Source organism: Telopea speciosissima, chromosome 7, assembly GCF_018873765.1.
Source record: "Telopea speciosissima isolate NSW1024214 ecotype Mountain lineage chromosome 7, Tspe_v1, whole genome shotgun sequence".
Classification (NCBI taxonomy): Eukaryota; Viridiplantae; Streptophyta; class Magnoliopsida; order Proteales; family Proteaceae; genus Telopea; species Telopea speciosissima.
In genome coordinates this window covers 3,015,099-3,035,917 of record NC_057922.1, presented here as the reverse complement: position 1 = coordinate 3,035,917, position 20,819 = coordinate 3,015,099, and the positions used below count along the sequence as shown (strand labels likewise).

Sequence of the window (20,819 nt, the reverse complement as noted above, 5' to 3'; positions counted from 1 at the left end):
CATCACTCCTCGCTTACATTTCATCCCTTTCAAGAGTGAAGAAAGGGACCTTTTTGCTTGCTTATACTCACTTATGAGGAGGGGATTAAAAAGATGAAGTAAATACTGGGTATGAAGGGAATTTTATTCTTACGAATTGTCTTGTACTCAACTTTATAGTTGGGAAAAAAAGAATGTGCGAGAAACAGGAAAAGAAAGCAATAAAAAAAAGTAGAAGATAAGATCATAATAAGAGAAATTCCAATCTTCATGGATACCCCTCTTAGCCCCTCTTAAGTATGTGATATGAATGATTGATGTAATTGGTGTTCTTTATTTTCCCTTTTGGGGGAGAGAGGGGGGGAGAGATAGTATCTGTATCTCCTTAATTTAGGGATAGTGGTGTGTTTTGGGGTTTGATTTGGGTTGAGTTGTTGGAGAGATGTCAAGAGGTGGTTGCAGCATAGTTTGGTTCAGGAGGGATTTGAGAGTTGAAGACAACCCTGCACTTGCTGCTGGTGTGAGGGCAGGAGCTGTGATTGCAATCTTCATATGGTCACCGGAGGAAGAGGGTCCTTACTACCCTGGTAGGGTCTCAAGATGGTGGTTGAAGCAGAGCTTGGCTCATCTTGATGCCTCCTTGAGGAGCTTAGGTACTTCTCTTGTCACCAAGAGGTCTACTGATAGCGTTTCATCTCTTATTGAGGTTGTCAAATCTACCGGTGCCACTAATCTCTTCTTCAACCACTTATATGGTCAGTTGCTTCCTACCCTGCTTTTATTATTATTATTATTATTATTTTTAATCTCTTGGGCTTCTGGGTATGATCTGGTTATGTAAAACTTTAAGTTTTATTGGTTTATGATTTATTTTAGATTTTCATTTGAAGCTTTTGATAGAGAGATTATAATTTGCAGAAGTTAATTTGTAGCTTTCCTTTTCCCCAATCGATGTGAACAGTAGTTAGTGTTAAGTTGTTTACTCAAAAATGGATATTTGATGAGCTCCCAACTTATATTTGGGCAAAGTTTTCCTTACCAGTAGGGGAATAAGAATTCTCAGCCGCCGGTGACCATTAACCATATGAGGGGACTTGTCCCAATTCGAAACTATCCTTTCCCTTTGGTCATCTGAGAGTACCGATGGCCATGGGCAAAGGATTCTTGTTTCACTTTAGTGAGGAAAACTCGAACCTTATTTTTGCTATCTATTATTTCCAATTCTCGAAGAGTATCCACTAACCGGTAGCCAAAAGCAAAGAAATGTATAAGGAGAATTTCTCCTACAAAAGAATGAAGAGAGAGTTTCATCAGTAAACTCCCACCCCATTGGACATGATCGAAACTACCCTTTCCCAGTCCAATCGAAGGATCAAATGTTGTGGCTTAAGAGGTTCTATTTTCACCATTTTTTTCTCCATGAGTGAAAAGAAACATGGTCCAATGCTCAGTGACTGCTTCAAGTAATGAATTTAGATAGCGAGCCGGTTTTATGGATGGACAGATCCATTGGGAAGTTATAGATAGGCATATAATTCTACCAAGTGACACATTGGATGACATTGAAATTTATGGACAAGTGGGGGTCTCTATTCACATTCTTGTACAATAAAGAGGGTGTATGGACTACCGTGATTCTGAAATTTGACATGTGACCAATCTAAATCATTCCCTCCACATCAGCCTTCCACATGGCAAAGGTAGGTGTGTCCACCCATATCTTCCATATGGGTATGTGCCCATCCACAAAAGCTTTTGCCAATTGGGAATATGGGATTTGGTCTTCTAGAGTTGAATTTCAAGTTCTTCCCATTTCCTTTCTGTTGTTTCTAATAACAATTGTCATTAAAGGAGAAAAAAAAAAAAAACAGGAGAATTTTAATATGATTTATTTCTGTTTGGTAGATCCCTTGTCACTTGTAAGGGACCACAGGGCAAAGGAGCTTCTCACTTCTCAAGGCATAGTTGTACGTTCCTTTAATGCGGATCTACTCTATGAACCATGGGAAATTAATGATGCACAAGGTCACCCATTCACAACCTTCTCAGCCTTCTGGAACAGGTGCCTTAGTATGCCTTATGATCCAGCGGCTCCAATGCTTCCACCAAAGAGGATAACTTCAGGTCTACACCTTATGTCAAGTCTTTATCATCCTTAGTATTATCTTTATGGGCTACGTTTCACACTTTTTTTTCATTAATATGTTTGTACTTCTTAAGAATTCACTAGGTGGTATTGGAAAACTATAGTAATATTTGTATTCTGGGAACGAAGTAAAAATTATAATAGATCTTTTTTTCATTTTTGTTTTTTTGGTAGCAAAAAACTATACTAGATCCACTTATGTGGGATTATTCCAAACCAAAAATACTCCATTGTGAATTTCAGAGTATTTCTTGGTTATAAACTGTTTCGATCCTCCAACGCTGTGTTTGATATGCATTTTAGGTTGATTTCGCATTCTCAACCAAATGTTTTTATTGCCCAGGAATGTGAAATCGACTCGTAATGTAAGACAGTAATGACTCTTGGAAGTGACATAATAGCAAGTTACTTTAAAAGTATTTTGAAAAACTCCTTTTTATCTCTGACTTAAAAACCTTCGGGAATAAGATATGAGACAATCAAATAAAGAAGATTAAAACTTCTCAACTCACCACTTTGGTTACCCAAAAATAAAAGACATAAAATTTCAAGGGGAATTGTATAATAGATACTCACTGATTGCATGGTCTTCTTAGACACCTGATTAAAATTTAATATATAACACAGGGTGAAGATTATCCAGACTCAAGTTTACTCTTCCAAAGATCCTTTGAGATTCACAATCCATGACCAATCTGGTTAAATTACCTTGTAAAACTTGTATATGGATCTTGATGATAACAATTAGCATTTGTTTGTCTCAATAGTTTTATCTGTAGCTAGAACTACCATCCACTTAATCTACCTTTTGATCTTCTATTTGTTCAAATAAAACCTTAAACTCCATATATCATCAAGGATTTTTCCTATTGAGACCATTTGTTGCAGAATGGTTACTACAATGAATATATAAATATAGTGTTCTTATTCACTTTTGCATATGTAAATAGTTGTTTCTACTATTTCAGGTGATGCATCAAGGTGTCCATCTGAGACATTGGTATTTGAAGATGAATCTGAGAAGGGAAGCAATGCACTTCTTGCAAGAGCATGGTCACCAGGTTGGAGTAGTGCAGATAAGGCTCTAACTGCCTTCATCAATGGACCATTGATTCAGTACTCAGTGAACCGTAAAAAGGCTGATAGTGCAACAACCTCTTTCTTATCACCCCACTTGCATTTTGGGGAGATAAGTGTACGCAAAGTCTTCCATCTAGTTCGTATCAAGCAGGTTCTATGGGCCAATGAGGGAAACATAGCAGGTGAAGAGAGTGTGAACTTGTTCCTCAAGTCTATTGGTCTTAGAGAGTACTCCAGATATATGAGCTTTAACCACCCTTATAGCCATGAAAGGCCTCTACTTGCACACCTAAAGTTCTTTCCCTGGGTAGTTAATGAGGGTTATTTCAAAGCATGGAGGCAAGGTCGAACTGGGTATCCTTTGGTTGATGCTGGGATGAGAGAGCTCTGGGCTACCGGTTGGTTACATGACAGGATAAGAGTTGTGGTCTCTAGTTTCTTTGTGAAGGTTCTGCAATTGCCATGGAGATGGGGAATGAAGTATTTCTGGGATACCCTATTAGATGCAGATTTGGAAAGTGATGCTCTGGGTTGGCAATATATCTCTGGTACCCTCCCTGATGGTCGTGAGTTTGACCGCATAGATAATCCACAGGTACAGATACCAGTGACTTGTGAGCTCCATAAAATATTTGTTTTCTACTATTATACAACCATACTTTGTTTTGGGAAGACAGTAAAATATCTGCTCTTTGTTGTAGGTTTAAAATTAATCTAGCAGAAATGGTGAGGAAAAACATGCATAGTTTAGGACTAATTTTTGTTTATCATATCGGCCGTTCTGCCTTAGTCACGGCCGATACTGATACGACCTATCCGATATCAATAACTAAAACCGTAGTTGACCTAGGTGCCATCTTGCCCGGAGAACTTAACCTGTTGTTTGCTGTAGACACATTGTTTGAGGAAGCAGAATTAGCAAGAGGATCGGCTTACGCCGGTTTTGGCCTCCGCCTAATTCCGATTTGGTTGGAATTGGCCAATACCCAAAAAACCAGCCAATTTATTTAATCAGAAATCGGATCCAGCCGAATCGGCTGAAATTGACAATTCGATTCCAATTCTTAGAACCATGTGTAATTGATTGAACCCAACTCTTCAGTCATCGATCACCACTTGAATGGTTTACTGTTCAAAATCTGGATGAATAGAACCTTATTGTCATCTGTAAAACTTTCTGCTTTTAGCCCTTTTCTACTTTGACTAACAGTGGGGATTTTTAGATCTATACAGTTCTATTTTCAAATTTAGGAAATTAATTCCATCATTTTTAATTCTTGATTATGACAGATTGAAGGTTACAAATTCGACCCAAATGGAGAATATGTACGAAGGTGGCTTCCTGAACTTGCTAGGCTACCAACCGAATGGATTCACCATCCATGGGATGCACCAGAATCTGTACTTCAAGCTGCTGGGGTTGAACTGGGATCAAACTACCCTCTTCCCATAGTGGGAATTGATGCAGCAAAAGCCAGGTTGCAGGAAGCTCTTTCAGAGATGTGGCAACAAGAAGCAGCTTCAAGAGCTGCAACTGAGAATGGAACAGAGGAAGGGCTCGGTGACTCTTCTGAATCAGCCCCACCATTTGCCTTTCCTCAATACATACAAATGGAGGTAGAACATGAACAACCAATCAGGAATAACCCAGCCACTACAGTTCGTCGATACGAGGATCAGATGGTTCCTAGCATTACTTCTTCCCTGCAAAGGGTTGTTGAAGAAGCTTCTGTGGATCTCAGACGCTCAACTGAAGATAGCAGAGCAGAAGTACCAAGAAACATAAATCTGGGTCCTCCAGTACTTCAAAGAGAAGCACCAAACCAAGGGGGTTTGCCAACCATTAGAAACAATAATGTTCTGCCACGGTTGAACAATTTAGAGTTGCAAAATGCAGAAGACTCGACAGCAGAATCTTCGAGTAGCGGTAGAATAGAGAGAGACAGCGGTATTGTTCCAGTTTGGTCTCCCTCAGCTTCTAATTACTCAGACCAGTTTGTGGGTGAACAAAATAGTCTAGGGAGCAGTTCATCTTATTTGCAGAGACATCCACAGTCGCACCAACTGATGAATTGGACGTAGCTTTTATATAAGCTAGGTAAGTAATATCTCTCAAACCCCAGGGAAGCCTAGATTTTAACTTAACGGGGAAGAGAATGCTACCTGGGGGTGTGTGGTACACAACCCCTGTACATAAACATGGGTGTACGAAATGATTGCCGCAACCCGGAGATTTTCCACCTTTCCATAAGATGCAGCAGTCATTTCATGCACCTCTGTGTCTAGGTGCAAGGCAATGCACCACACGCCCCAGTTAGCGTTCTTTCTCCAATTTTAACTTATTTACTGTAGTTGTCCAATCGTTTGATTGATTCTTCTTAATGTTTATCTTTATGGATATTGGACATCTTCAGAAAGAGTTTCTAGCAAATGCCCAACCTAGTCTCAAGTCGGGCTGAGATCTTTCAGCCCAGGCCCAGCCATGTCGGGCTCAACTCAGCCCAATTCAACCTATCCTGACCCTAAAATCTTATTATATATGATATAATTATCTTATATATATATACCTTGATAAGACGGACCGAGCTCAGCCAGAGGCCTCAGACCAAGCCTGGGCCGGCCCATTCCTGGATTTAGAAATCTCAGACTTGGCCCAGCCCAGACTCTGTCGGGCTCAGGCTCACCGGGCCAACTTGCAGCCGCATGAGATAATTTGTAGGAATAATCTCCACATTGGAAAACTCTCACCTTTGAACTTGGATGCTTTCATATGTCTATTGGACCTGAATCGTTATCCCCTCCAATTCACTGCTCTCTCCAATTCCTCCAATTCCTCACATGGAAGCAGAAATGACCACCCCTCCCCCTGCCCAAAAACACTGCCCAAGGTGGGATCCACTCCCCCTATTAGAGGAATTTAGAGGTACTTGCAAGTTAGAGGTGATAATTATTATATTAGAAAATTATTGTATTAGGCCTCTCCACTAAACAGCTTAAGCTTTTAGGTTGGACTTCTTCACCAATTATCAACAAAATGACATGTTATATATACCTATATTTCCAAATTATTTTTCAGATTCTCTTATGAAATAAGTATGATGTGTTGGCTAAGGGATTTTTAAATGTTCTCTACATGACAGGACAAGAATCTGGGAGACAATACAATACCGTGCCATTAATGTGGTTGGCTAATCGTGATGATGGAGCAGCCCCTATGTATATTGTTCTCCAACTGGCCTGATTACAGCCTCAATTCAAAGCTTCTGAAATGCAGAATCTCTCTCTCTCTTTCTGTTGTTCTTAATTTCCCTTTCATACCATATGTAGATAGTAATTACCATCTTCATAAGGTGAGAGAAGAGTATTATGAAATAGATGAATTCTATAATAAACCCAAGTGGGTGTTTTTCCCCTTTTACTGAGAAGTCATAATTTGATCCATGTTGATGTGAATTCTATTTTCCTTCTCTTTCACTGCACGGTCTGATGTATGATTAATAGTATGGTCAACATTCACAGACTGCTGGACCATGGTTGAACCATTTAGATCATTAATGGTGGTTAGCTTCAAATAATTACTAGTAAGGCTGTCAAAGGTTCGAATGATCCTGATCTGATTCATTTATAGGGTAAGATAAGGCTTTGAACAGATCTGATCAGTATCACATGTGCATATACAATCTCTGTGTTATTTTGATTAAATACATAATATATTACTCATGATATATAAGATTTATTTCTTCCAATGATAACTTTGCAAATAAGATAATAATAAATCATTTTCAAATTAATTTAAAAACTTGTTTTTTACTCATGATTTAATGAAGAAGAACTTTCATGGATGGGTCAATCAAAAGAAGATTACAATTTCTCAGTTCAAGATTGTATTTTGACAGACGAAGGTCAAGATTAAACACGTTCGCGTACTTCTCTGGTTGCCCCACAAGAATTAGAGACGCAAGGAACAAAAATGTGTACAATGCACTGTACATCAACCCACAGATTATGGGACAGATTAGCCCTCGAATGGCAAAAACTATTGTCAAAATCTCACAACTAAGCTTACCTCAGATTGAAAAAAAAAAAAAAAACATAGAATTGAATGTGAATGTGAATTTTATACACAATTAGATCATACGAGTACAGAGGCAAGAAGGTAATAGGAGTTCCACGATATCCACTAATCTGACCAGTTGTAAAGAAGTATACCTCTTGGCATATGCCCTCTTCACTGGATAGGATGATACTGAGTAGAAACACGCCTTGGGGGCACTTTCCTAAGGATGAAAAGTACCAGAGATGATGGAATAATCTCTGCTATCTGATAACAAAAAATATATGGAAGTATGAAATCATGTCGGTGTAGACACCTAATTTTTACAGTCGGAGTATTAAAGAGGAAACACATAACTGAAAACGATGAGAAATATCAGTAGCATGATGACAGAAAAAACCAAGCCTCCTCTTATACCATAAATGTTGCACATAAAAGAGGAAAGGATCACCCTTTGACAGATCCCACCATGAAGATCTTGGTAAGAAACCTACATGCTTTAGTGGTTGAGTTGCAAAAACCATAACCATTGGATGTAACAAACTTATATTTCCTGGAGTGAGACTTGGCAAGCAAAAAGAGTGTGATATATGTAAAAAGTTTGGGATTGCAAATCAGTGAAATGTTGGTGAAACTAGATAAAGTAGGACCAAATCAAAGGGGTCCAAACATCTTCCATGTGCATCATGTATTTAAATGACAGGTGAGGAACATTTGTTTCTCCCACCCTCCCATTTTTAAGCAAATATTTTCCTTCTGAATAATTCAAGACCAGAAGATAAAAGGGTCGTAGATTACCATGTAATAAATAAAACTTAGAAGAGGATGGTTTAGAACATCTAGTTTAGCACCATCATTGACAGCAGATAGAGCAACCTGCAATAGAAACATAAAGATGTTTGGTCCAGAGATATAGGCTACTGACTGAACTAGCCCTCATCATTGATCCATTTAGGGGCAGGACACCCTCCAGGTTCTCATTGAATTTCTTGAGTTTGGTAAACTCTTTTGTTTGTCCCGGTTCTTGATCAAGTGGTCAAACTCTCATGGAAAAATCATTATTGATGGTCCACGACCATACATATTGATAGATAGAACTGCCATTTATTTTCTGAATAGACAGTTCAACCGGATAAAAAAATAATAGTCACGATTAACAATAAAACACCAGGAATGCCCGACGAAGTTTTTTCTGTCCCCGACTGAATGAGGAGAAGTTCCATTCTTGTTAACATAGGAACTGAAAGTGGAAGGAATGGTATGATCCACGCATATTGATATGTATGTTCCACAAGAAAACCAAACTTTTTTATTCTTATTAATTATTTCCGATTCGCCATCTCTCATCTCTTTTTGAAGGAGTCCAAAAAATAAAGATATGAAAAGGTCAAATTTTTTTCTGAATTTTAAATTATTCTGATTTTTCTCAATACTTCACATATTCAATTCAAATCAAGAAATTGTAATTGGTCAAATTCAGGAAAGAAATCCAACTTACCACAAAGCACCTTATCAAGAAACAAGTGCAACATATCCCAGTGACAAAGCCAACCTAACACAAACACAGGTCTGAGTATCATAATTGGCAATACTAAATAATGTATGTATACACTGGCCCACACATCAGAACAAAATATAAAACCCTCCTCTGGAGATTTTACTTTCTACAAATTGAAAAGAAAAAAAAATTAACATACACATCGTCAATGGTTACATGTATCAGTGTCTGACACTGATATGATGTATCTCAGAGTAAAAACCACAGGCATGAAATATGTTTCTCACAAAATTTCGATTGTTAAAATGTTCAACATAAAATATGTACCAACAACGCACGAATGCAAATAAAAATTGTTGTAGTCTTCAACAAGGACTATTCATGGTAAACTAAGTCATGTGGATGTTGGCATGTTCCTGACAAGGTCAGGTTTCAAATAATGGAGCATATGTAAAAATCTTTTCCCACTAGTAGTCCTATCCAGGAAACATAAACACATAATACTATTTTCTGGTAACAAACACAGAAGAGTGCTCATCTGCCAGGGTAAAGAAGCACTGTAGTTGATAATGAAATGACCATGCTGCCAAAGAGAACATAGGTTCAAGGGAAAAGACATTCATTGTAACAATTTGCCTAACATTAGAAAGTTTTCAAATCAAGACGTGGCTAGCCTAAGCTCATAGAGGACCTGGACAACTGTCCTACATTCAGGGAGCTTACATCATGCTGTATTTTATTTCCTTGTCTCTTGTAATTTCTAACTAGAGCTTTTGTATAATCATAACCCAATATAGATGATAAACTATAAATATAGTAAAAATATTTTTATTTATTTTCCCTTCAAACTTTTGTGAAACTTCTCATATATAAAAATAAAATATAAAAAAACCTTAAGAAACTAAAATTCATTAAATCATCAAACCACCTTCCTTGGATAATGGCTCCATTTTTTTATGATGTCACCATTAGCCTTCCTGTCCATACTCTCTCTTTGATTTTCATCTTTGTGGTAGGCAAGCTACCAGAACAAACTCTTCTACAAGTTGCAGCAGACTTTTTTAGTGCTTTTGACATATGGACCCACACAGGGCACTGCTGAAGTCTATGTTACTAGATTGGACAGGCTTAGTAGATTCAAAATTATTTTCAGTCACAAATTTGTCATAGGTAGCAGTGCCAGTATAGTAATTACTAGTAATTGGGTGAGCTTCATTCATCGACCATCCTTTTCTTTAAACTCTAACCCTAGTTTTAGGCTTTTAGCACTCCTGGTGCTCTACTATGACTTCTTCTCTGCAACCAGAGCTCCAAAAGATATTTTCCTTTATTCTCTCTTACACTATCTATTCACCAGAGTCTTAGAACAACCTTCAAAATGAGGATCAACTTGACCATATGTGTGAAAGTAGCTAAGACCCCCCACTTTTTTCTATGATGGGGTAATAACAAAACAGAGTGTGCCTGCTTCTTTTTTTTTCCTTTTTTTGGCAGGGGGGGGGCGGGGGGAGGTTCAACAACTTAGAAGTTATGGCTGGCACTCAGGTTCATCGTCATTGCTACTGGAAAGATCAAATTCATGTCATCATTGATACATTTCAAAAGATCTTATAGTACATCTCAGAGTGGGCGCGCCTTGGAGCAAAGGTTAAGTTGTGGTATTGCAACCATCAGGTTGCTGGTTCGAAACATGGAAACAGCCTCTCCGCATAGCGGGGGTAAAATTGCATACATTTGCCCCTCCCAAACCCCGCAGTAGTGGGAGCCTCGCTTACTGGGACGCTTTTTTTATACAGTCCATCTCAGCCCTAATAGTGTCTTAGCAGGGATATGTAAGAGACTTGGGAAGAAAGGCCCATCCTTAGACTCCATGAGATCTGTGTATGGACATTTCCTGCAAGTAGGCTCATTACTGGGAGAAAATGAGTGCATCCACAACCAAATCTTGGATCTATATATCAACATTATCTTACATTGAATCACATATTTTGCGAATAGTATGTAGTATTATTGAAAATAGATAGCAGTTATACAAAAACTGCCAAAAGTTCGCAATATGGCATAAATAGGACTCTACAGTCAGAAATTCCTACCAGCATTTTCACATACCACTGGACTGTTGACCATCAGGCCTCAATGATCATCCAAACTCCCCCCCCCCCCCCTCCTCCCCATCTTTCAAGTTATTATTTTTTCAATAAACAGTTTAGTTGATCGTTGAAGCATCCAATTGGATAGTGGATTGTTCAGAGTCTTCAGACCATCAAAGCAGACAGCCTAGCTTCCAGAGAATTGACTGTAGTTACTAACTTCAAATTCTCATTTATATTTCAGGTAGCATGTGAGACTTGAACCCAAGACATAATTCACTTCATATATTACATTTAACCACCATGTTAGACACATTTCTGTAACCACTTCACTTCATACATTACATTTAACTTTGGCATTAGAACTTTCCAGATTTCAGACTGATGAATGCTAGGCGAGAATGGTTATGTGACTCTTCCATTTGTAAAAATACCATCTACCACATCCACACTAGCTACCACAACCACAAAAAATGAAAATATGACGACAGAGATACTTAGAATATAATAACTGTTGAATATTCTTCTGTGCGGGGGAGAGAGAGTATTAAGTCGAGAGTGGGAGAAGTCTAAGTTGAGTCATAGTGTCATTGTTATTTACTTTAGTCAGTCTTTGGTTGTAATTAGGGTCTTGGAAGGTTTCCTACTCTTGGTCGGTTTCCTGTTACAATATGAGGGACTAGACCATGATAGATATACACTTCTGAAATTCTATCCTGGCCTAGGATTCTCCCCTCCTTTCTTCTATTGTCTTTCTCTTGATGCTTTTCTTCTTCTTCATAGGTTCTGGTTGTTGGTAATGCACTCTACCTCCAGACGGTCCCAAGAAAATGTTCGAATCGTCTGACGCCATTGTTGCCAATCAACTCCGGCCAAATTCTTGTTCGCCGATGTATTCTCTGTGACTAGCAGAATCCCGTCAATGGCAAAGAAGGTTGATGTCTAGTCCTTGCGTCTCTCACAGAAAACACTCCTTGATGGTGAAGAGTGATGCAATACGTAAGACTAGAACCCTCAAAATCCTTATCCCTTTGTAACTACCACCATCAAGTAGTTTCCCTCATGGATAGGGAAGTGCACTAACCACCTTTTAGCAAAACTAACTTAAGTGATGTGGCACTTTGGGCCACATCAGCCAACGGGCCCAACATTCTCCCACTTGGCCCAAATTGCCACATGCCAAATAAATGTTGGTGTTGCTATGTTGTATGGCCACACATGAAACTGTTTCTCTTATCATTCAAAATGAAAACTCCAACTCACGAATCATGGCGGTTCATGTCCAATAAGTAGGCCACTCCCTTCCATGTATTACAATGAGCTGTCATTCTCATACTGAACCCTAATGTAGTTAGCATGAAAACTTTAGAAAATTGATCCAATGATCAATTTTGAATCAACCCTATGGTCAATTCGAGAGTAAACTGTAATGCCCTGAAACTTAATGGGCATCTGTCATTTCAAAACATAAACTGCGCGTAAACGTTATAAATGACAGAAAAACTTAAGGTTCAAGAATCACCAAGACATAAAATCTTAATGAGCATCTGTCATTTTAAAACATAAATTGCGCGTAAACTTCTGGTTCTTCAAGAAGAATCTTTTCATTTTCTGTAGTTTGGCTTAGAATTAACCATGCAGTTCAAAATAAAATCTTGGGTTCAAACCTCATTCAGCTTTGTTTGGCGTCCCCTTGATTCAATCGGGAAACACCTCAACATGAAGAACAACCTGTACAGGCACATAAACTGAATTAGGAGTTGTGAAAAGGATAAGAAGTATAAGACACCTCATAACGTGGAAAATGAACAGTGTGAAATTTCTTTTGGTTAGGAATCAATTTTTACCTCCCACCATATATCAAGAATCCAAGAGCAGCAACAAATGAAATTACTGCAAACATGAGAACTTCTGTTACCAAGACAAAAAGTCTGCATATTCTGCTACTTCCTAATTAATAGTTTGACTATATCAGTTTACTGTTAGATGGAGGCCAAATTATAAGGTTACCAAACCTGTAGAAAACCTAGGACCTGTAACCAGTAACTCTAGAGAGAAGAAAAGAGAGAAGAGAAGATGGAAGTTGTAAAATACTTGAATGAATTAATTGATAGATAAGCCCCTCTATTTATAATAGAGGGGAAATTACAAATAGACTAAACTAGGCGATGTGGGACTAAAACCCACATAGCCGACATAAACTAATAACATAATAAATAAACTAACCCCAAAAGGACCATAATACCCCCACGGTATTCTGGATTACATATTCTAACACTCCCCCTCAAGCTGGATTGTACAAATAAGAGAAGAAGGAAAATCCAGCTTGAACTAAATAAAAAAAAAAACTCCATAATAATGCTAACACTCCCCCTCAAGTTGGCGCATACAAGGTACTAATGTCCAACTTGAACAAAATAGGAAAAAAACTAAGTTGCAGCAGAATCCAGTTTGACATATGAATGCAGCTCCCAAATAAACCTTCAAGAACTTGAAAAATTAGATTTTCAAAACTTGGACAGACATGATCAGCAAACCGGGACTGGAATGTCTTCCGAAAAAATGCAGCTTTCAACAACCTTCAATAGCTATCCAGTGATGAATCTCAGGTTGTCATAGTGACATAGAATCTTGAAGGGAAATAACTAGAGTAGCAAGCAGCGAAAAACAAACTGAATCAGGCAGCGAAAAAAATACCGTATCAACCCAACTGAAAATCCTCAAATAGGCAACAACCAAATATCTTCAATACTCTTCAATACTTCAATCTCCCCCTTACGGCAAACTCAACCCAATAACAAAAGATACCCAATAGCAATGGTGGAGAAAACTGATTTTCTATGTTTTGCACCAATGTTCCTACATGTTCTGCATTCTGCAATGTCTGCAAGTGTATTGTACATAATCCCCCCCTCACGTGTAGTACATGTGGACATAACAGAGATGCTGTAAGAGATAGGGCAAAAACATAATATTCCAAAATTTTCCAAGAGGTGCTAAGGGTTATGAAAAAGGAAAAAATGGCAAATTAGAGAATACCATTATCGTCCAAAGTGGTTATGGGTATATGCCAAAGATATGGGATATGAAGGGAATTAGAATTATTGAAAGGGAACGGTGTTGGAAAAAAAAAGGATGGCATGGTTGTAATTCGGTGGAAATCCATTTTTAAATACAAACCAAGTCAAAGGGCAAACTGGTAATAAACCAGAATTTTCAAGGGTCAATTGGGTAGTCAAATAGGGGAATGTATTAAAAGATAATGGCAGTTCCGTAAATAACTAGAATTTTGTAAGGGGCCCTTGGTAAATAAAAAAGTAATGGATCAAAGAAACAATGCAAATAACATAAAGTTGAATAAGGGATGGCATTCTGGTAAATATGGTGAGCAGGTTAGGATTCCTTTGAAAAAAAACAAAGAAGGCCATAGGGTGTAAGAGTAAATAACTTCAAAAAATAAGGGTAAAACTGGAAACTCAAATAAGGTAATGATGGCACATGATGACATGAAAATTTAGAGAATGGCTTAAGTAAAATAAAGAGAGAAAGGAGGGGTAATAATTAAAGGTAGGGTAATAGCATTAAATACCAACAACAAAGAAGCCATTCGTAAAAAGATACTTCACTAATACAAATAGAAAAGATGGGGGCAAACTTGGAAAATAGGCAATAAAACAAGGTGGAACCTGAAAAATAGGGCTTAACCGAGAAAGTGTTGGAGACTTTCACGGTACCAACTAGGGGTAATATGGGAAAAGAAAATGATGAGAATTTAGAGTCCCGACTGTCTTCTACCTCTTGACAATCACGGCTCTGAACCAGCGGAAACAAAGGGGAAACCAAGGGGTATACCTTCTTCAATCCATCGATCAAGAGGAGAAAATCCGGCGGAAATCAACATGGTAACCTTCGAATAGGAATCGCGACTGTCTTCCTCACAGTCACGCAACCAGCAACTGAGAAACCAGAATAGGAATTGTCTTCAACCCATTAACTTTCAAGAACCACGGAAGAAATAGCAGCACCAAATAGATAGAAGTAAATGGCCACAATGAAGAGGAAGTCTTATTCCTCATGAAACAGAGGCAGCAAATCAATAGCAACAATAGAACCAAGGACCGATTCAAATAGGCAGCAAGCAACAGAAGAACTGCAGATTTGATTCCACAAGTAAACCTTCGATAGCAATCGAAGTAAACAGCAGCAGCGACAGTCGATGAATCTATCCAAATAAAGTTTCCCACAGCAAGAATCACCCTGGAAACCAGAAATCGAAGAACTCAACCATAGCAGTAGAGCTTCTTCAACCATTGACCGTGGCAAGGGTATTGTAGTAGCGGCACCTTATCACGTACCCAACAAGGAATAAATTCCTCAAATAAAAGCAGCGGTAAACAAGAACCAGATCCGAAATTGGCCAGAAAAAAGAGTTGTTCCCAATAATAACCTTGATCGATCTCCAAGGAATCTTCAAACAGAACAGCAATCGATTCCAAAAAAAACACACTATAGAAAATAGATCTCCGAAAAATCGGATCTGAACCTGAGCAAATCAAATCAGCAACTCAATGTATGAAACCCTAGTTCTTCTTCTTCTTCGATGAACTAGGGTTTCTTTCTAAAAAGAAGGAACCCTAAACGACTCTCAAAACAGCAATCTCGGAGAGAATCAGTCACTGGTTGCCTAGCTCTGATACCATATACCTAGGACCTGTAACCAGTAACTCTAGAGAGAAGAAAAGAGAGAAGAGAAGATGGAAGTTGTAAAATACTTGAATTAATTAATTGATAGGTAAGCCCCTCTATTTATAATAGAGGGGAAATTACAAATAGACTAAATTAGGCGATGTGGGACTAAAACCCACATAGCCGACATAAACTAATAACATAATAAATAAACTAACCCCAAAAGGACCAGAATACCCCCACGGTATTCTGGATTACATATTCCAACAAAACCACTATTAATAAAATATCTAATCACATTCATCACAATTAAACCCATTTAAACCATCCTATCAGGGATGAAAAAGAAACCTGAGAAGTAGAATTTAGCAACTTCCACTGCAACAGGTTTTCCACTTATACTCATATATATCCAAATGCATACCTGTCACTGAAACATGCTTTTCAGAAGTAGCCAAGAGAAAGGTGATTAATAACAAAATAGTGCTTGATATTGTTCATCCATCACCTGTATAAAGTACACAACTCCATTGATAATCAAATATGCTGACTTAAGCTTATTAATGGGAAGGCTTCTTGCCTGTAACAAATAGAACCAAACAAACCCACCGATATAAGCTTCTGCACAGTTATATTCTCAAGTAGAGATAATGGCAAGTAAATTCAAGTACCTGGTGATATATCTCTGCCCAGAATAACACAAGTAATGTGTATGTTGAGAAAAATAGGAGACCAGGAAGATCCAAAAGAACTATTTCAAGAACCTGTACCACATGGAAATCCTCATATAGTGCACTCACAACAAAAGGAAGAGAATATGTAATATCTCCTTGTACAATAACCAGCTGATGATGGAAGATTTACAGAAAAGCATGTTTCTTCCAACCAGTGAGAGAAGATTTCATTAGAATAGAGCTAGCTATACATTCACGTAGAAGTTTATTGCCAGCAGACCTGCTAAGTATATTGTCATTTAGTGATTTCCCTCCCTTCTTTTTCTTCTTTGTCAGAGAAGGACAATGAAGGGAAGACAGAGGGTGCCACTGTATACAGGCCTAACTCAACATGTTAACAAATGGCTTGTGTTCAGGTCAACGCACAGCTTATTACAATTTTGATGGACCTACTCTAGTACTGCATAATGATACTATTTTAAATCAAAAAAATGGTTGTAAATATTCAGTTAACAATAAAAAATTTTGTTGACAAAAGGGAGATCTGTACATGCATGCTCAGAGGTGAGAGCCACAAACTACTACCATCACTGAGGTGTTACTAAACATAGAATATGGTCAGAAATCCCTAGATAAATATCTGTTTTCAGCCTACCAAAGAACAAACAGGTATGGTTCCTTTGCTATTACATGGCATCAGAAGTGTCAGTCTTATCAGTATCAACATGCTATATGATACAAGATATACCATATGATAAGGGGTATAGTACAAGCTGCAAAGATAATCAAGTGATTACAACTATCCTAGTGAAAGATTTAGCAGTGAAACCATTAGTTTTAGAGGTAGGAACCTAATCAAGTGAAATCTAAATTGACTCTAGTGAGAACCAATATGATACTCATCTTCATTCTTATAAGATACAACATTATTTAATATGGTGCATCACATGCATATTTACTATAGTACTACAAAGTGCCCCTACATTATACTTTTGTATCTTTTCTTATGTGATTCCATACAGAACTCTTGAGATAGTGAACTAGGATAGTTCTTACTCATTCGAAAATATATCCAGTTGGATGGGTGCAGAAAGCTATGGATGGAAACAGAAAACTCATATACTTAACTTTTATTTTCATTTTCAAGCATTTTTGTGAGGTAAGTGATAATGAGAATTAATTACAATACCCAAATCACATAAAAATACCACAGGGTTCACAAAGATCAAATCCCAACATTGCATTTCCTAAAGTACTAAGGATTCTAAATCTGGAAAAAGATCACCCCATCCAGCATCTCTACTACATCCCTATTGGGATCATCGTAACATCTCCCGCCTCACCTACTCCTTGTAATCTCTATTTGTTGTCCATAAGTGTGATCATCTAAATCTAGATCTCCCACAGGATTCTGGTATCCTTGTTATCTCACCGTAGCTACTCTAACTGATTATATACAAGCATGTGTAACATATAGTATATCCATGTCACCTCCACATAGCAGGTTCTTCTTAGGAGATTTCTATTTCAGAAAACCCAAAAGCAGCAGCGAACTATAACCAATTATTTCTTTTGTTAGAAGTAACACAAAGAAGAGAGTTGAAGTCCAGCTATCCCAGATAAGAATGTTGTAAACTTACTTTTGGGCTGAGAACAAACACATTTTTGTACAGTCCAAAAAGAATAGCACGTACTGTAAACATGCAATTCAGACTCAGTTAGCAAGGGGGAAAATAAATCTTTCATTAACTGCAGCTGAGAAAAGAATAGCCCTTACATCCATTCACAATAAAATTCATCAAGTGGAAAACCTTTTGTATTGTCCACCAATTTTCTGGTACTCTCAGTTGGATCCGGATGAGTTGCACCTGGGGCATAAAAACTTAGTAACCTAGACTATTCAACAAGTAATCTTGTATAGCTAGGCAGGGCAAAAGAAAAATTATCACTGGCTAGAGAAATTGAGGGAATAACATTTTCCTGCAATATTATACTTCCAAGAAGAGATCACTTTACACAAACAACTCAAATTAGAAGGAGCACTAAGACTCAGAGTATGGCCATCCACTCTGAGTCTTAGTGCTAAAAATCGCCAACAATTACCACGTAGAACTAACAGAACCAATGTTGAGGATATTAGCGAATTAAAATACCATAATTGACATTTAACCAATGAAAAAACCATGAAATGAAGACTAGTAAGTTTAACAACAACCTTTTACCCATGGGAAAAGAAAAGTTCAAAACCACACACAGAGTATCAGGCACCAACGAAGTGGGGCAAAGGAATATAATCATTACTGCTACAAGAAGAGAAGTCCCAAGAGAAAAATGGAGTAAGAGGGTTGCTCACATGTTTGAATTCTCTGAAGATCTCTCACTTAAACCAATTCATACTATCAGCATAGACCAAGAGAAAATCATGGGCACCAAATATCAAAAACTTAAAATGTTCTGACATTTAAAAAGCATCATCATAGAAAAATGGAAAGAAAAGATGCATGAAATATGGAAACCTTTATTTCCCGTAGTTGTTAACCAACATGAAAAACACAAAAAAGTAGGCATTCCTATATGAGGACCTGAGATCAATAAAACAAGAGGAAAGGTAAATGTTGGAAGAACCTTTAGCATTTGACAAGAAAAATCACAAAGAGAAATGTGCTAAAACAGAACAAGCACTTTCTAGGAACTGTTTTAGCCAATAAATATTTTTGCAATTGGAGAGTCAACCATAAACAACGGAACCTTTAGCTTAAAACTTGATTCAGTTTTAGGTTATAAATGGTCTACCAAGTAATCCACTATAAATGTGACGCAATATATTCAGAAACAAAGACAAGATCAAGCAAGACCAGGGAAGAGAATGATACCGATTCTGTGAAACCCATAGAGAAGTTTAGTTTTTCCCTCTGTTCTCCCCCCCCCCCCCCCCCAAAAAAAAAAATATATAATAATAATAATAATATTAGTTCCCGTAGACAAGATAGATGATACAGACTATTTAGTTGGATTGCTTCTATTTTGTAACTAAAGTTCTAATAAATATACATGTCAGTAGAGGCCTCATTTAGTCCTTTCCAGGATAAGGCAACTCAAGACTCTCGACAGACACATGTAACTAGCCAGAAATCAGGTCCTTCAATAACACCGTAATAATATCCCAAGGCCAGATGAACATGCACATGCCGATGGAGTCATGCCAGTTCAAGCAATGAAGATTAAGAAGGAATGGGAAATCTTGTTTCAAGAATAACAATGTTACTTTCAAGCTTTGACATTGCCAGAAAAATTTCAATTCCCATTTTAACTCAAGTATGTTCCCAGGATGTTTAGTTACTAATTCCTTACAGTAAGCCAATGTTCTAGAAAGTAGAAACCACCACAAAACAAAATATCTAACAACTGTTATTACAAGAGTAATGATTCCTAAAATGGTTAGCATAAAAAACCCATCTCAGACCCTCCCCTTCTTAGTGTTTCTTGACACCATGCCTCAACAACTTACTACATCATTCTCCAACAATTGGAAGAGAACCAAGTTCCTTGCAGAAGGAGGCCAATCATCATTTATGAAAGTATCACTTTCTCCAATGACTTACCAACAACAGGAAAGCTTTAACAGAATTTTGAGTCAGCAAGAGAACTTAATCGCCACCCATAACATAGAATGATCATATGAGACAGCACGGAAAATCAATCACAGATTAGAGTTTCAAATCCCTCCAAGGGGCTTGTAAAAAATTAAGAGAACCACCATACTCCCCAAATTGCATGTTTTATACATATGGAAAGCATTTGCAATAACTAATACTTCTACTTCCAACTTCATTAAGAATCAAGGGAAATCAACCCAACCCTACCCAAATAAACTTTTTTGTATCTTAATGGGCGAACTGAAGTAACTTTATGGCCTAATACTACAATGTACAATAAAAAACACACCAAATTGAAGAAATAGTGGAATATTTGCTTACTACGACGACAAATATTCATCAGTTCAAAGGTTAGTAGTCCAAAGTAAACTAAAATCGTTTAGGGAGAAATCGAGAAGGCTCAGAAGACATTGAAAACAGAGACACAGAGGAAAGATATAACAATTCTACGAAACAATGAAAATGAAGAAAGTAGACTTAATGTAGGAGGAAAAAGAGAAGGATTTTTACAAGGGCTATGAAGGAGATGACTGAGTAAATGGCACAGAGAATATAGAAGATGCCTTCCTGCCATGCTTTGGAGTTGTTGATTTCGTCCCACCAGTTGTTCAATGCGCCTCCTTCGATTTGCCCTTCACTGTAATTCCACATTTCTTCATTGAACACGATTCTCTGCAACCGAACCGATGACACCATTATTGATCTGAACTGTGAAAGAAAATCAAACAAAAGGGGAAACCTTTTTAAGCTCTGTAAGTAGTAAGACTGTAACAGAAGAACGGAACTCACAAAACACAGTTCGTGACGGTGGGAAAACCTGGAGATATACGTGGTGGAATGGGCTGTTAACACGTGGATACAAAAAGACTGCCAAGTGTCGTACTTTAACGACCGCCTCGACCTCGTGGCAATATTCGAATACCAATTTGCCACTTCTTTCCTTTTCTTCTTTATCG

General features: G+C 37.7%; 2 protein-coding genes across 4 annotated transcripts; one reads left to right on the top strand and one right to left on the bottom strand.

The window, feature by feature from the left end:
- Positions 1–161: 161 nt before the first annotated feature.
- LOC122666891 (cryptochrome-1-like) lies at positions 162–6,646 on the top strand. Of its 2 annotated transcripts, XM_043862988.1 has the most exons (6): positions 163–734; positions 1,885–2,103; positions 3,094–3,800; positions 4,496–5,295; positions 5,367–5,372; positions 6,341–6,646. In XM_043862988.1, exons 1-4 carry the CDS (start codon positions 422–424, stop codon positions 5,285–5,287), a joined length of 2,031 nt encoding a protein of 676 aa, XP_043718923.1. In that variant the 5' UTR covers positions 163–421; the 3' UTR covers positions 5,288–5,295; positions 5,367–5,372; positions 6,341–6,646. The 2 variants fall into 2 exon arrangements, with proteins under 2 accessions (XP_043718924.1, XP_043718923.1); XM_043862989.1 differs by lacking the exon at positions 5,367–5,372 and having other exon boundaries at positions 162–734; positions 4,496–5,303; positions 6,346–6,646.
- A 707-nt stretch (positions 6,647–7,353) lies between these two features.
- LOC122666892 (tobamovirus multiplication protein 1-like) lies at positions 7,354–20,578 on the bottom strand. 2 transcript variants are annotated; one of them, XM_043862990.1, is made up of 11 exons: positions 20,374–20,578; positions 17,985–18,075; positions 17,848–17,900; positions 16,205–16,297; positions 16,042–16,113; positions 15,885–15,957; positions 12,695–12,740; positions 12,515–12,578; positions 8,758–8,811; positions 8,058–8,135; positions 7,354–7,526 (listed from the first exon to the last, which is right to left on the bottom strand). In XM_043862990.1, the coding sequence occupies exons 1-11, from the start codon at positions 20,557–20,559 to the stop codon at positions 7,434–7,436; spliced, it is 903 nt and encodes a 300-aa protein (XP_043718925.1). In that variant the 5' UTR covers positions 20,560–20,578; the 3' UTR covers positions 7,354–7,433. The 2 variants fall into 2 exon arrangements, with proteins under 2 accessions (XP_043718925.1, XP_043718926.1); XM_043862991.1 differs by having other exon boundaries at positions 17,985–18,089; positions 20,374–20,509.
- Between the last annotated feature and the right edge of the window lie 241 nt (positions 20,579–20,819).